Source organism: Rhinatrema bivittatum, chromosome 11 (genome assembly GCF_901001135.1).
Source record: "Rhinatrema bivittatum chromosome 11, aRhiBiv1.1, whole genome shotgun sequence".
Lineage (NCBI taxonomy): Eukaryota > Metazoa > Chordata > Amphibia > Gymnophiona > Rhinatrematidae > Rhinatrema > Rhinatrema bivittatum.
Window position 1 is genome coordinate 43466065 of NC_042625.1, and position 14475 is coordinate 43480539.

The 14475-nt window shown below is 48.4% G+C and overlaps 1 protein-coding gene across 13 annotated transcripts in view; it reads left to right on the forward strand.

Moving 5' to 3' along the window:
• The window catches only part of EP400 (E1A binding protein p400), a 307683-nt gene that overhangs the window by 21074 nt on the left and 272134 nt on the right, over positions 1-14475 (forward strand). For all 13 annotated transcript variants that reach the window (XM_029619359.1, XM_029619360.1, XM_029619358.1 and 10 more), the window contains 3 exons: positions 4541-4648; positions 7894-8282; positions 8750-9034. In XM_029619359.1, coding sequence (XP_029475219.1) covers positions 4541-4648; positions 7894-8282; positions 8750-9034 — 782 coding nt within the window. The remainder of the gene's footprint in view (positions 1-4540; positions 4649-7893; positions 8283-8749; positions 9035-14475) is intronic.

Consider the following 14475-nt stretch of genomic DNA (forward strand, 5'->3'; position numbering starts at 1 on the left):
TCCGGCGGTGGATGCGCTTACGGCCGCCATGCCGGCCTCCGTGGACCCGGTCCTGGCGGGACTTAGGGCTCTTCCACGCACTTTTCCCTTTCATCCCATGCACAAGCTGATGCTCCTAAGGGAATGGGAAGCTCCCGAGTCTGGAGGGCTATGGATAAGCTTTACCCCTTACCGGAGGAGTGTCTGGAAATGCTGAAAATCCCTAAGGTGGATTCTTCGGTGACGGCTGTCACGAAGCACACCACCATCCCGGTGGTGGGTGCTACGGCCCTGAAAGATGTCCAAGACTGCAAGCTGGAGTTCTATCTCAAGCGTATCTTCGAATCCTTGGCCTTGGGTGTTCGGGCGTCGATCTACAGCAGTCTCATGCATCGGGCAAGTCTTAGGTGGATGCAACAATTACTCAGCACCCAGGACCTCCCGTCTGCAGAGGCAGAGCAGGCTGAAAGATTGGAAGGTGCAATAGCGTATGGGGCTGATGCCTTTTACGACTTGTTCCGAGTCCAGGCAAAGGCTTTGGCTTCCGCGGTCTTGGCCAGGAGACTTCTCTGGCTCCGGAATTGGTCGGCCGATTCCTCTTCTAAGGCCCAGTTGGGCACGCTTCCTTTTAAGGGCAAGTTGCTCTTTGGCGAGGACCTGGAGCAGCTTATTAACACAAGCTGCCTGAGGACCGCCCGAAACAGTCTAGAGCTTTCTTCCTGGCTCTTACACGTTTCCGGGGGCAATGACGTTATAATGCCTGGCCGAGAGGGTCTTTCTCTAGGGGAAACTCCTCCAGATCTCAGTCCTGGTCGCAGTCCTTTCAAGGCTGTCGCGCCTTCCGAGATGGCCTCCCACAGTGCTCCACTGCCAAGCCTGCCTCCCAGTGAGATTCGGCGGGCCCATTCCTCTGTCCCGAACTTAGGGAGTCGTCTATCTCTTTTCCCCGAGGAATGGGCCAAAGTCACGTCGGATCAGTGGGTACTCGACATAATCGGGAACGGCTACGCTTTAGACTTTGCTTGAGACCTACTGGATCTACACATAGTCTCCCCTTGCGGACGTCAGAACCGGGCGGCCGTGTCTCAGACCCTCTCCAGACTGCTCGAACTGGGAGCCATAGTCCCAGTCCCCACGGAGGAACAAGGCGCCGGCCAATCTTCTATCTACTTTGTAGTTCCGAAAAAGGACGGTTCCTTCCGTCCCATTCTGGACCTGAAGCGAGTCAACTGAGCTCTCAAGGTGCCTCATTTTTGAATGGAGACCCTGAGGTCAGTAATAGCGGCTGTTCACCCCGGCGAATATCTGGCCACCCGAGATCTGACGGAGGCCTACCTACACATCCCGATCCGGGCCGAGCTTCAGAAATTTCTCCGTTTCCACATCCTGGGCCAACAGTTTCAGTTTCGGGTCTTGCCCTTCGGTCTCGCCACAGCTCCGCGCACATTTTCCAAAGTCATGGTGGTGGTGGTGGCCGTGTTGCGACGGGAAGGAGTCTTAGTGCATCCTTATCTGGATGATTGGCTAGTGCACGCCAAGTCGGAATCTCTTTGCAGGCTGGCAGTCGAACGAGTTCTAGCTCTACTCACTTCGCTGGGCTGGATTATCAACTTTCCCAAAAGCCACCTGAACCCTTCGCAGGTGTTGGAGTTCCCAGGGGCTTACTTCGATACCCGCGTAGGCAAGGTATTCCTTCCGGACGTTCGGGCGTTCAAGCTGATGGACCAGGTCCGTAATTTCATCCTCATGCCTCTCTCTACGTCCTGGGATTACCTCCAGTGCTGGGGACCATGGCTTCCACTATTGACCTGGTCCCATGGGCTTTTGCGCATATGCGACTCTTACAGAAAGCTTTGCCATCCCACTGGAAGCCAGTCTCAGAGCAGTTTCAGATGGATCTCTCACTCTCTGACTCTACCATCGGCGACATGCAGTGGTGGCTCTTGCTCCGGCACCTTCTGAAGGGCATATCCTTACAGACGCCGCACTGTGTAGTAGTAACAATGGATGCCAGCCTCTCAGGCTGGGGAGCAATTTGCCTGTCACAATCTTGTCAGGGAAGGTGGTCCCCAGTACAGTCCCACTGGCACATCAATCGTCTGGAGGCCCGAGCGGTCCGTCTGGCTCTTCACGCTTTCCTCCCGCTCATTCGCCACAGAGTGGTGCGTGTGCTCTCGGACAATTCCACTAATGGTGGCTTACATCAATCATCAAGGGGGCACCAGGAGTTGCCTGGTGGCGTTGGAGGCCAGCAAGCTCTTTGTCTCGGCAGTACGTCACCTGCAGCGACTGGCAGCATCTCACATAGTGGGCAAGGACAATGTGCAGGCCGATTTTCTCAGTCGACAACATCTCGATCCCGGCGAGTGGGAGTTGTCCACTGAGGCGATGCAGCTGATTGTTCGCAGGTGGGGAACTCCTCACATGGATTTGATGGCGACCTTGGGCAATGAAAAGCTCCCCGATTCTTCACCTGCTGGAGGGAACACTGCTCGGAAGGAGTGGATGCCATAGTCCTCCCTTGGCCCACTGATATTCTCCTCTACGTGTTCTCCCCCCCCCCCCCCCCCCCCCCGGCTCTTGGTAGGAAAGGTTCTCCGAAGAATAGAACTCCACAGGGGTCCGGTCGTTCTTGTAGCTCCCGAATGGCCGAGCAGACCATGGTTCGCGAATCTAGTGAATCTGGGAAACTGACGGCCCTCTTCGTCTCGGTCATCTTCTGCATCTTCTCAGGCAAGGTCCAGTATTTTTTGATCAGGTGGATCGCTTCTGTCTAGCGGCTTGGCTTTTGAACGGCAGAGATTGAGAAAAAAGGGATATAAGGAGGAGGTTATATCTACCCTTCTGCGCGCTCGTAAGACCTCTTACTTCGCTCGCCTATGTCCGGGTTTGGAAGGTCTTCAAAGCGGCTTGCACAGATCTCTGTTCGCTCTGTCCCGGTCTCCTTGGTCCTTTCCTTCTTCCAAAAGGGCCTTTCCAAGGGCCTTTCTCTCAGCTCCTTATGCGTCCAAGTGTCCGCCCTTGGCTCCCTCCTCAGTAGTGTGGAAGGTCTACCGCTACGTCTCACCCGGATGTGGTCCGTTTTCTCAAAGGGGTCAAGCATTTGAAGCCGCCCGTCTGAGTCACTTGACCTTCTGTGGGCTTCCTTTGAGCCTCTCCGTCAGGCTACTCTCAAAGACTTGATGCTCAAGACTGTTTTCTTGATTTCTATTTGCTCCGCCATGCGCGTGTCGGAGATCCAGGCGTTGTCTTGCCAGGAGCCCTTCTTGCGTTTTTCTGTTTTGGGTGTTTTCCTTAAGACCGTACCTTCCTTCTTGCCGAAAGTTGGCTCCTCCTTCCACATCAACCAGTAGGTGGAACTCCCGGCGTTCTCTGCTGAGGATGTTGCGGGTCCCGCCGGCTATGACCTTCGCCATCTGGATGTTAAACGCGTCCTCTTGCGTTACCTTCAGGTCACAAATGAATTTCGGGTCTCTGACCACCTCTTTGTCCTCTGCCCCTATTTGGGCCACTCCAAACAGGCTTCTAAGACCACAATCGTTCGATGGTTAAAGGAGGCAATTTCGTCGGCCTATATCTGCCAAGGCCGAATGATTCCTGAGGGTCTGAAGTTTCATTCTTTGCGTTCTCAGGCCACTTCCAGGGCAGAGAGTCAAGTTGTTTCTCCCCAGGAAATTTGCAGGGTGGCGACTTGGAAATCGCTGCATACCTTCGCTCGGCATTATCGTCTTGATGTTGAAGTGCAAGTTTTCGGTTCTTTCGGAAGGCAGGTGCTTCGAGCAGGATTTGTTCGGTCCCACCCTGTCTAGGGAAGCTTGGGTACATCCCATGGTCTGGACTGATCCGGGTACGTACAGGGAAAGGAAAATTAGTTCTTACCTGTTAATGTTCATTCCTGTAGTACCACGGATCAATCCAGACGCCCTTCCCTGTACTCTGTCATCCACTCGAAGTTTTCTCTCCTTCCATTGCAGGCTATGTCCGGCATTCTCTGATACCTTACAGTTATAATTGAGGCACCGGAAGCATCTCAGTGATGTCTATGATTCAAGAGCGTTTTTTCCTCTACAGAGTTCCTATAGTTACGATTGTTAACGTTTTTTGCTGAGTTCTCTGGTTTTTACTTGGGTTCTCTTGTTACTTGCTTGATCCCTGAGGGTTCTCTTTATTATTTCTGCTTTGACAATAGTCATACTGAAGGGTTGCAGGGTAGGCTCTGTCCTGTTATAGGAAATCCTTATAGTTTTGGTCTGTCTCCATCTGCTGGACAGGAGGCTCAACCCATGGTCTGGACTGATCCGTGGTACTACAGGAACGAAAATTAACAGGTAAGAACTATTTTTCCTATTGAGTGTATACATGTATGCGTGTGTGTATGTATGTGTGTGTGTGTATATATATATATATATATATATATATATATATATTTAACACTGTTGGGAGCAGCTAGAATTTCCTAGTTATTAGTATTGAGCCAGTGAAAGAAGGAACCAGAACACCAGAAGGGGAATCCCATCACCTTAGCTTTATAATAACAAAATAAATTGTTTACCAATTGCAGATGCAGCTAAGCGGCCACGCCTTGATATGGGTCGGCATGGGATGGTGTTTCAGCACTCTGGGGTGGCTTCTGGAGTTTCTTTACAGCAGCTGATGCCAACTGTACAAGGTGAGTCCCTTTTCAAATGCAAGTTTTTTTTTGTTTTTTTTGAAAGTGTAGCAGTTTTACATGTGCTCCTTTGCGCTTCTGGCTCAATTTGTACTGGCCTCCATTGGGCTACAGTACTACAAGCATGAGCCTTCATGTGCAACTATCGGTAGGAGGGTGGGGGTTGGGGGGCGGTGTTTCATCCATCTTTCTAATTTTCTCCAGGCTTCCGTAGGCCATCCTTGGCCAAACCGCAGCTCCCAAGCGGTCACAGTATGTGTGCACTGTGAATCCGGCCACTGGGTGCGGCGGAGACTCCTTTCGCCCAAAGACTATGAGCGCCGCAGCCAACATGCACACTACCAAGTAGCGTTTGTTAACTTTGTGTTGTGAGCCGCAGTGAACTCTGATTTTTTTTTTTTTTTTGTAAGAAAAACTGTAAATAATCTTGCTTTTTTTTTTTTTTTAACACTCTGACAGAGCAGTCCATAACATTTTTTGCAATCCTTTTCCTCCTCCTCCTCCTTTCTTTCTGACACTTCTGTTTCTCCACCTGCTTGTGGGTAAAAGTTAATTAGTTTGGACTCGAAGTTTGTTTGTATATTTTTTGGTAAGGTTTAGGTGAGAAACAGCAGTCTTACTTCAGATGGTGAGCTAATTGCAATATGAAAAGCTTTCATTGGCCAATGGTTGGTGAACACTGCAAGTCTTGAGAGCTAAATGTTTTGTTGGGTTGATTTTGACATACCGCACGATCATGCAGTAAAATCTGCTTCCTTGTACACCTCAGGTGTTATTTTGGCTCGGCACTGTCTCCCAGTCCTCTTTGACCAGTAATGGAACAATCCTATTGGTCAAAGTAGCTGCGGTCTATTACAGAAATTTCAGACCTTGGAGGGCCAAATGCCGGGGATCAAAATGAAAACCTTGTTCCCGTTTGGTGTGTGTTTAGGTACTTTTGCTGAGTTTTTTTGACAGGTTTATTGGTTGGGGGTTTCCGAGTGTAATTGAAATTCACTTGTGCATGATATTTTGTACTGTAGCATGTAGTCTTGTAAGTCTAAATATAGAGAGGTCAATGTTCAAAGCCATTTAGACTGATAACTCACAAGTTATCCATCTAAATGGCAAGTTTAGAGATATTTAGCCACTTACCTGGAGTTAGCTGGATAAGAAAGAGGCACTCTGGGGCACGATAAACTTATCCAGTAAATTTAGCCGATTTTCAGTTGTAACCGGCAAAGTTAGCTGGATAACATTAGATCTGTTTTTAGTAGAGCTGTCACCATGACCCCCCCAACCCAAAAAAAAGGAAATAAAAGAGCCAGCAACTCAACCCCCCCACCCAAAAAAAAAAGTCGTACCTGTCCCTGTCAGACCATGCACCTAACCAGCACCGACTCTGACAGAGCAGTGCTTGAAATGTTTACTTCACCCCCGGCTGGCATTTTAAGGAGTTCAGGGAGGGGAGGTGCTCGGCGTGGCACATATACATTGTGTGTGGGGGGGTGCTGGGGGCAGCCTGATCTTTTAAGGGGACCGGGGAAGAGGGGGCCTAACGTGCAGACTCTGGGACTTTAACGGCATGTAAAAGGTGTTTGGGGGTAGAGGGTACACGGCCTAACAGGGCCATGGTTTATGTTTTGGGGGGAGGGAGTGGATTGAGCCATTGGCACTTTTATTTCTTGTTTTTTTTTTTTGTTTTTTTTTAGGGGGGGTGGGGGTTGTTGGTGTTGATAGGCTACTTAATTGGATATCTTTAAAAGATATCCGTTAAGTAGGACGTTATCTGGCCACACAGTCCAACTATATGTAGCCAGATAACTTTAGGCAGGTAAGTTCAGCAGGACAAGTTATCCGGCTAACTTCTCCACTAAGTAGTTTACTAAATATTGGCCTGGTAATGTTTTCACACAAATTGTCTACATTGGTGGAAAGCGGAAGTTCTTCATGACCTTCCAAGGAAGTTTTCATGTGCAAGATTGTGGCAGCTCTGAAATCCTTAATACTGTGGAGCCACTTGTCTCTTGTAAAGGGAGCTTGCAAACCAGACTTTTCTGTTTAAATATAGTTTTTGCAATACGTGTGGGTGTCAGCCACCATATACAGATTTATTACAATTACAATATGTAGTTCCAGTTAAAACTTTTACAAAAGTATATATAGTTTACATTTTTTATTGCACCTCATTTTATATGGTCAGTATTCTGACCTAGGGCTTCCAACAATATGCATGTTTGATTTGCAGGTAGTCTGACAGGTCAGAAGCTCTGGGCAATAGCAGCTGTCTCCTGGGAGAAAAGTCACTTTGCCAAAAAGGAGACCTTTGTGCTTTACATATGAGGCTGCTCTGTGACTTCTACATGTGCAGTCTGCTCCAGGCACTGGTTAAAAATGGAGAAAGTCATGTGGGTCACTGGGCTGCACAGGGCTAACATAGTACATTTCTTGAGTAGCTTTTGGGAGTTGACATTCCCTCCCTCTTTCTAAAATGTTTTCTCAGCTACTGTACAGGAAGAATGTATTGGAGAACCTTTCAGACATTGACAGTGTTGGATCTTCTTGCTGGTTAGCCCTGTAAAAAGCATCAGACTTTGAATGCTGTTGCAGTCTGTGTTGTCACTAGAGAGAGACTCTTCGTTTTCATATTAGTTGTCTGTTTCTCTTACAGAACCGTGCTTTAAAAGAAATAAAAATTCCTCAGCTAAAAGAACCCCAAAACAAATGATACCTTAGAGTAGTGATTCTTTTTTTTTTTTTTTTAACAGAGGGTGTTTGTTATCTGGAGTTCAGTTTCTCTGCTATATTGCTATATTCTGATTTTTGTCTTTCTGCTCTATCAGAACCCATTAGGTGAGAGCTAGGAGGCTAGGACCAGCTTAGATGCTGGTGTGGAGTTCCCAAGAAATAAAGCATGCTTCCGAATGTCCAGAGACAATCTGAGACTCTTTTGGTAGTTTGGTTAAAAGCAAAGTTTGTATCCCAAAATGATAGCATGTGGCCCCAGATGGATCCATTATGCACTGATGTTGAATGGAGAGCTATCTGCAATATGCATTTATAAACATGAGTGTTTTCAGCCTTCAGAGCTGCCAATTAGGACTGAGATAATGCTTGTTATTTTCTGAGTGGTGGTATCTTGTTACAAAACAAGTCCTACTTCAAAATCTGCTTCCTAAGGTGCTGCCTAATTCCCCTCTGGAAAAGAAGACAAAGGACCTAGCGATAGGAAATCAGTCCTTGAGTATTTTTGTCTGACTTCGCAGGTGGAATGCCACCTACCCCTCAAACTGGACAGCTGACCGGACAGAAACAGAGCCAACAGCAGTATGACCCAACCAAAGGGCCTCCCGTGCAGAACGCTGCCAGTCTACACACTCCTCCACCTCAGCTGCCCGGGAGGCTGCAGCCCACCAGCATCACCATCACTTCTGTCCCGGCAGCACTGCAGGTGACTCAGCAGCAGCAAGCAGCGGAGTCTCCTACTCAGCCCCAGCTTCCGATCCATGTGAAGACCCAGCAGCAAAGTCTCCCCATCCCTACCTCTCCCCAAGCCCAGCTCCCCATGTCACTTCAGCAGCCAGCCCTCCATGCATCGCTTCAAGGAAAGATGCAGATGCAAAGGCCTCAGGTGCAACCTTCAACACAGCAACAGGTATTCCGTGCTCAGTTGCATGCAGACATTTTTGGGCATAAAGGTTTCAAGCTTCTTGTGGGTTTGTACTTGGAAACCTGATCTTCCTCTCTTCTCCTGCTCCCTCCCTTTTTTTTTTTTCCTTTGTGTGTTCTGCACAGCCTACGTGCTCTCAGCAGGTTTTGGAGGATTTTAGCTGGCCTCTGTGGTATTGTAAGTGGAGTTATGCTGTTGTTAATACATGTGAAATAATTAGTTGTATTTCTCATCAAAGTTCACTTTCCAACTTCTCCTCATGTTATGTCACTTGCTGAGTCACACTGTTCACTATCAAAGACAGTTACACAGAAATCGAAATTGAGCTACGGAATTTTCAGTTTTAGTTCCAAACTTACATCCACAAAAAAATGCATTGTTTGATTGCATTGTTGTTTTACAACTAAATTGGATTTTTGCAAAGTGTGTGATTTGACATATTCCTTCCTTAGAACGTGGCTGTAAGACCTCTTGCAGATACTGGCAAAGCTCCCCAGCGTCCTACAAGCACCCCCCAGTCTGCCTCAACAGCAAATCCATCGGGCTGCACACCACCACCACCACCACCTCCTTCGCAGCTCTCACCTGTGAAAAGAACCTCCCCCGGGACAAGCAAGTCGCTGTCCCCCGTCTCCTCCCGATCAGCAGCGGGAGTGGTGGCTCCAAAGGCACAGAGTTCGGTGCAGAGTGCGCCTGTGCTACCTCAGGAGTGTCCCCAGAACAAACTGACTGAGCAGGTAAGCAAGAGACTTAAGGTTCAAACATTATTGAGAAGGTTCCAGAACAGGGGCTCCCAATGAGAGCTTCAAACAAGTCTGCCTCTCAGGATATCTGCCACGAATATTCATCAGATTGTGTTTGCCTTCATAATGTCTAAGGACAAGGCCAATTGAAAAGCAGGCCTGTTTGTGGTCCTCAACAACTACAGTTGAAAACATCTGTTTTAGAGAGGTCGTGATGATGTGAATCTGGAGGGTGGGATAATGGACTTAACAGTAATTCAAGCAAGTATTTCTTTGTGGAAAGGGATGGTAGATGCACGGAAAAGTGGCCTGTAGGAGGGCAGATAAATGGACAGCATAATACAAATACAGAGGATCTTTGGAAGTTGGGAAGCATGGGCAAAGCCAGAGATCGTTGGGTTTGTTCTATTACACGAGGAAAGATAAACAAGCAGATGAGATGAGTTTTATGCTGTTCATGTGTCGTCATATTGTACTGTGTGTATTGCCAGAGAGCTACAGTGTCATACTAGGCTTGATTTCATTCTCGTGCCTAGAAAAGCTGCATTTGAGTGACTCTTTGGTTGAGTATCATTATTCTGAATTCTCTAGAAGTTGAGCCATGTGAGCCAATCTTATCTGGGAAAGTTATGTTTCACACTGTTCTTTTAATTGCATCCTGTCTTTAGCCTTCTCCATCTGTCCTAGGTCAGTTGACTTGAGTGATTCAGACATTTCACTGTTTCATTGACCTATTTAGTTTTGGCTCTGAGCAGGAGCCATGTTGGGCAAAACTGTCCCGTGCACAGGGGTTGCATGAAGACACTGGTGGGCCTTAGGTGAAGTATAAACTAGTGGGCTCCTCTTGCTTGTGTTTGCTTTAAGGAAATGATGTATATTTTGATAAACTAAATCAATTAGTTATTTAAAAAAATTAAGAATATAGAAACAGGAAAAATGTGTGTATTAAAAGAAAAAAAACTGGCCAACATGATTTATATCTGGTGCAGAAATCAAACAAAATCTTTTATCTAGGGGCCTTGCAGCACTTTCTCTGTACGTACCCAGATCAGTCCAGATTCCAGGGTTTTGCCTCCCTTCCAGCAGATGAGACGGAGAAAGTTTCACGGACACTGCCACATAACCTGGTGTTCCCTGAACGTACCCAGATCAGTCCAGTCTGTGGGTTATGCCTCCTTTCCAGCAGATGGAGACAGAGGAAAAACTTGAAGGGCACCCTCTCTTAACCTGGTGTGCCACCTGCATCCCCTCAGTATTTTTCTGTCTCCAGCAGATGGAGGTGGTGCAAGCCCTGATTCTGGGTTTAAGGCACTTTCCCTTTAAAAAACAAACAAACAAACAAACAGAAGCAGAGGCTTTATTTAACTCTGAATCAAGCAAAACAAACAAACCAAAAAAAACAAACCAGAAGCTAATAGAACGGAGAAACTCTTCAGATCCTCCCAGGGGGTAGGCAGGTCCTGCGGGATCATCTCCCCTGGTAGCAGGTGTAAGAGTTGGGGGTGGTTACCCCGCAGGGCTCCTGGCAGGTAAGGCGCTGGCGGGAAAAGATTACATGTGGTCCGGTCCCTCTCTCCCCTCGTGGCACTGACCCGATTAAAAAAAACAAAACAAACCAAAAAAACAAGACGAGCAGCCTGTTAGAGTTCCTTTCTTACCAGCTGCAATGCTGAAGAGAGAGGGTGCAGTATTGCCGCGTATTTGTTAATTTACAGGCTCCCTGCTGTTCCCTTCTGCTGCGTTTCTCCATTTTCTCCTTCTTCGATGCCGCGGCCATCTTGCTGCATTGCCTGCGGCGAGTTCTTGAGACTCTCCCGTTCAGGCCTTTGCTCGCAATGCCTTCCTGGTGGTGAAGGCAGCTCGTTTTTAATGACGGCAAGCTCAGCAAAGCCCCGAGGTGCAGCAAAGAGATAAGCACCTTGGGAGCCTCGGGCTGATCCGTTCCCTCTCAGCGTGGGAATGGCAGCTATTTTAAACACATTTGCTGAGCACAAGCTATGGGGGCAGGGGGGCTTCCTCCAGCCTTATCCACGGTTCCTGCCAGTCCTGGGGATCCTTCTGATCTGGACCAGGACGATTTTGACGGAGACCCCAACTCCCTAGGGGGGGGGGGGGAGGGTCCACTTTTCGTTGGATTTTGTCCTTCTTTATGCATAAAGCTTTTTTAGCTTCGCAGTCTCAGCAGAGTGGTGCTTTGCCTTTGAGACATCCACAGGGGCCACCCCTCAAAGTAGCCAAGCGCCTAGATGTACCAGCGTCTCTGTGGGTTGCAAAGTTGTGGGGGTCCCTGGTTTCGGGTGGTTCTGCCCTTCCGGAGGGTCCAGACAATGGGGTTGCAGACGCAATGGCTTTTGCTTTGCTCCTGCCGGCAAGGGGTCTGAAGAGGACCTGGGAAAGCAGGTTCCTCTGGACGGAGATGACCCGAAGGTGGTCCGACAGTTTCACAAGGAGGAGTTGGAGCCTCTTATTCACTCTGTCCTATCAGAACTCAGAGTGGAACTTCCTCAACATACTCCACCACAGGATTCCATGGACCTGGTCCTTGCTGTAGTTACACGATGTTAGTTTCCATATTAGGAGCTACCGCCCAGCAAAAAGATCTAGGCATCATAGTGGGTAATACTTTAAAATTGTTGGCTCAGTGTGCTGCAGCAGTCAAAAAAGCAAACAGAATGTTAGGAATTATTAGGAAGGGAATGGTTAATAAAACGGAAAATGTCATAATGCCTCTATATCACTCCATGGTGAAGACCGCACCTTGAATACTGTGTACAATTCTGGTCGCCGCATCTCAAAAAAGATATAGTTGCGATGGAGAAGGTACAGAGAAAGGCAACCAAAATGATAAAGGGGATGGAACAGCTCCGCTATGAGGAAAGGCTGTTCAGCTTGGAGAAGAGACTGCTGAGGGGGGATATGATAGAGGTTTTTAAGATCATGAAAGGTCTTGAACGAGTAGATGTGTCTTGGTTATTTACACTTTCAAATAATAGAAGAACTAGGGGGCATTTCATGAAGTTAGCAAGTAGCACATTTAAGACTAATCGGAGAAAATTCTTTTTCACTCAACGCACAATAAAGCTCTGGAATTTGTTGCCAGAGGATGTGGTTAGTGCAGTTAGTGTAGCTGGGTTCAAAAAAGGTTTGGATAAGTTCTTGGAGGAGAAATCCATTAACGGCTATTAATCAAGTTTAATTAGGAAATAGCCACTGCTATTAATTGCATCAGTAGCATGGGATCTTCTTGTGTTTGGGTAATTGCCAGGTTTTTGTGGCCTGGTTTGGCCTCTGTTGGAAACAGGTTGCTGGGCTTGATGGACCCTTGGTCTGAACCAGCATGGCAATTTCTTATGTTCTTATGTTCTTATGGCAGGGATGCGGGCTCCAACCAAAGCCTTTTCTTTCCATCTCATGCTCCAGCAGCTGATGACCCGGGAGTGGGATGTCCGGATGCTGGCTTAAGGTTTGATCGGGCTATGGATAAACTTTATCCTTTGCTCGATGAGTCCCTGGAGCTCCTGAAATCCCCCAAGGTACACACTTCAGTATTGGCTGTTACGAAGCAGACCACAATTCCAGTCGCAGGAGCGGCGGTTCTCAAGGATCTTCAAGATAGGAAGTTTGAAGTCCTTCTCAAGCGCATCTTTGAGGTTTTGGCCCTAGGTATCCGAGCGGCAGTGTGCAGTAGTTACATGCTCCGGGTGAGCCTCCAATGGGTCCAGCAATTACTAACATCCAGGGATCTCCCTCTGGGCGAGTCAGAACAAGCGGAATGCTTGGAAGCTGTGGTGGCATATGATGCTGATGCACTTTGACCTCCTCTGCACTCCCTCTCGCACTGTGTCGTCGCCGTATCGGCAAGGTGTCTCCTCTGGCTGTGTAACTGGTCAGCGGACGTTTCTTCCAAAGCTCAGTTAGGTGCTTTACCGTTTATTAAAGGCAGATTTCTCTTCGGTGACGACTTAGAGCAGTTGATAAAGTCCCTGGGTGAAAACAAAGTTCACAAGTTGCCGGAGGACAGACCAAAGCCTTCCAGAGGCTTTCCATCGACCCACTCACGTTCTCGGGGTCAGCGTAGGTTTCGTCAGAGCAGACAGCAGCCAGCAGGTTAGCAACAGTCTATGGCCAGGCCTCAATCTTGGAACACTTCCTTTCGAGGCCGCAGAATGTCTTGTGAAGGAGGACCTGCCACGTCCCTCGCTTCCAAGACTCCTCAATGAGATAAGGCCAGCCCATCCCTCGAACCCTCGGGTTGGGGGACGATTATCCCAGTTCCACGAGGCATGGGCCAGAATAACCTCCGATCAGTGGATCGTAAGGATCATAGAACACGGCTACGCTTTAGAATTTGCTCAGCCTCTCCAAGATTTTTTAATGATCTCTCCCTGCAGAGCGCGGGCCAAGGGGCAGATCGTATGACAGACCTTCGACCGCCTGCTGTCTCTTGGGGCAGTAAAGCCTGTCCCTCTAGAGCACTGGAAAATGGGGTGATACTCCATCTACTTCGTAGCTCCAAAGAAGGAGGGATCCTTCCAACCTATTTTAGACCTTAAAAAGGTAAACAAGGCTCTCAAGATACCGCATTTCCACATGGAAACTCTTTGCTTGGTTATTGCGGGGGTCCACAAAGGCGAGTTCTTAGCGTCCCTGGACCTAATGGAAGCATACGTGCACATACCCATTTGCTAGGATCATCAGAAATTTCTTCGCTTCATGGGCCTGGGAATGCATTTCCAGTTCTGTGCTCTGCCGTTCGGTCTAGGTACGGCCCCCCGCATGTTCACCAAAGTCATGGTGGTGGTGGCTGCAGCCCTGAGGAGGCAAGGGCTTCTGATTCATCCCTACCTAGATGACTGGCTCATCAGGGCGAAATCAAGGGATCTCTGTATAGAAGCTATCAGCAAGATAGTCTCCTGAAGTCGCTCAGCTGGGTGATCAATCAAGCCAAAAGCAATTTTATCCCTTTTCAGACGATGGACTTCCTTGGGGCCCGATTCGATACCAGTGTCAAAAGTTTTTCTCCCCCTGGACCGGATGACCAAATTGATGGAGCAAGTTTGGCGCTTGTTGTTGCTCATGCAACCCAAAGCCTGGGGCTATCTTCAGGCCCTCGGCTCCATGGCATCCACTCTGGAGTTGGTTACCTGGGCTTTTGCTCATATGAGACCATTACAACGAGCGTTGCTTTCCCGTTGGGATCCCAAGTCTGAGGAATTCCAGTTCCCTCTACCACTCACCGATCACGCCAGGTCCAGTCTTAGGTGGTGGCTTTGCCCACACAACTTGTCTCGCGGTGTAGACCTCGAAGTCTGTAACTGGATAGTAGTGACCACGGATGCCAGTCTCTCTGGCTGGGGAGCTGTCTGTCAGTCCCACTCAGTCCAGGGCCGCTGGTCCCTGGAGGAGGCCAGCTGGTCGATCAATCGTCTGGAAAC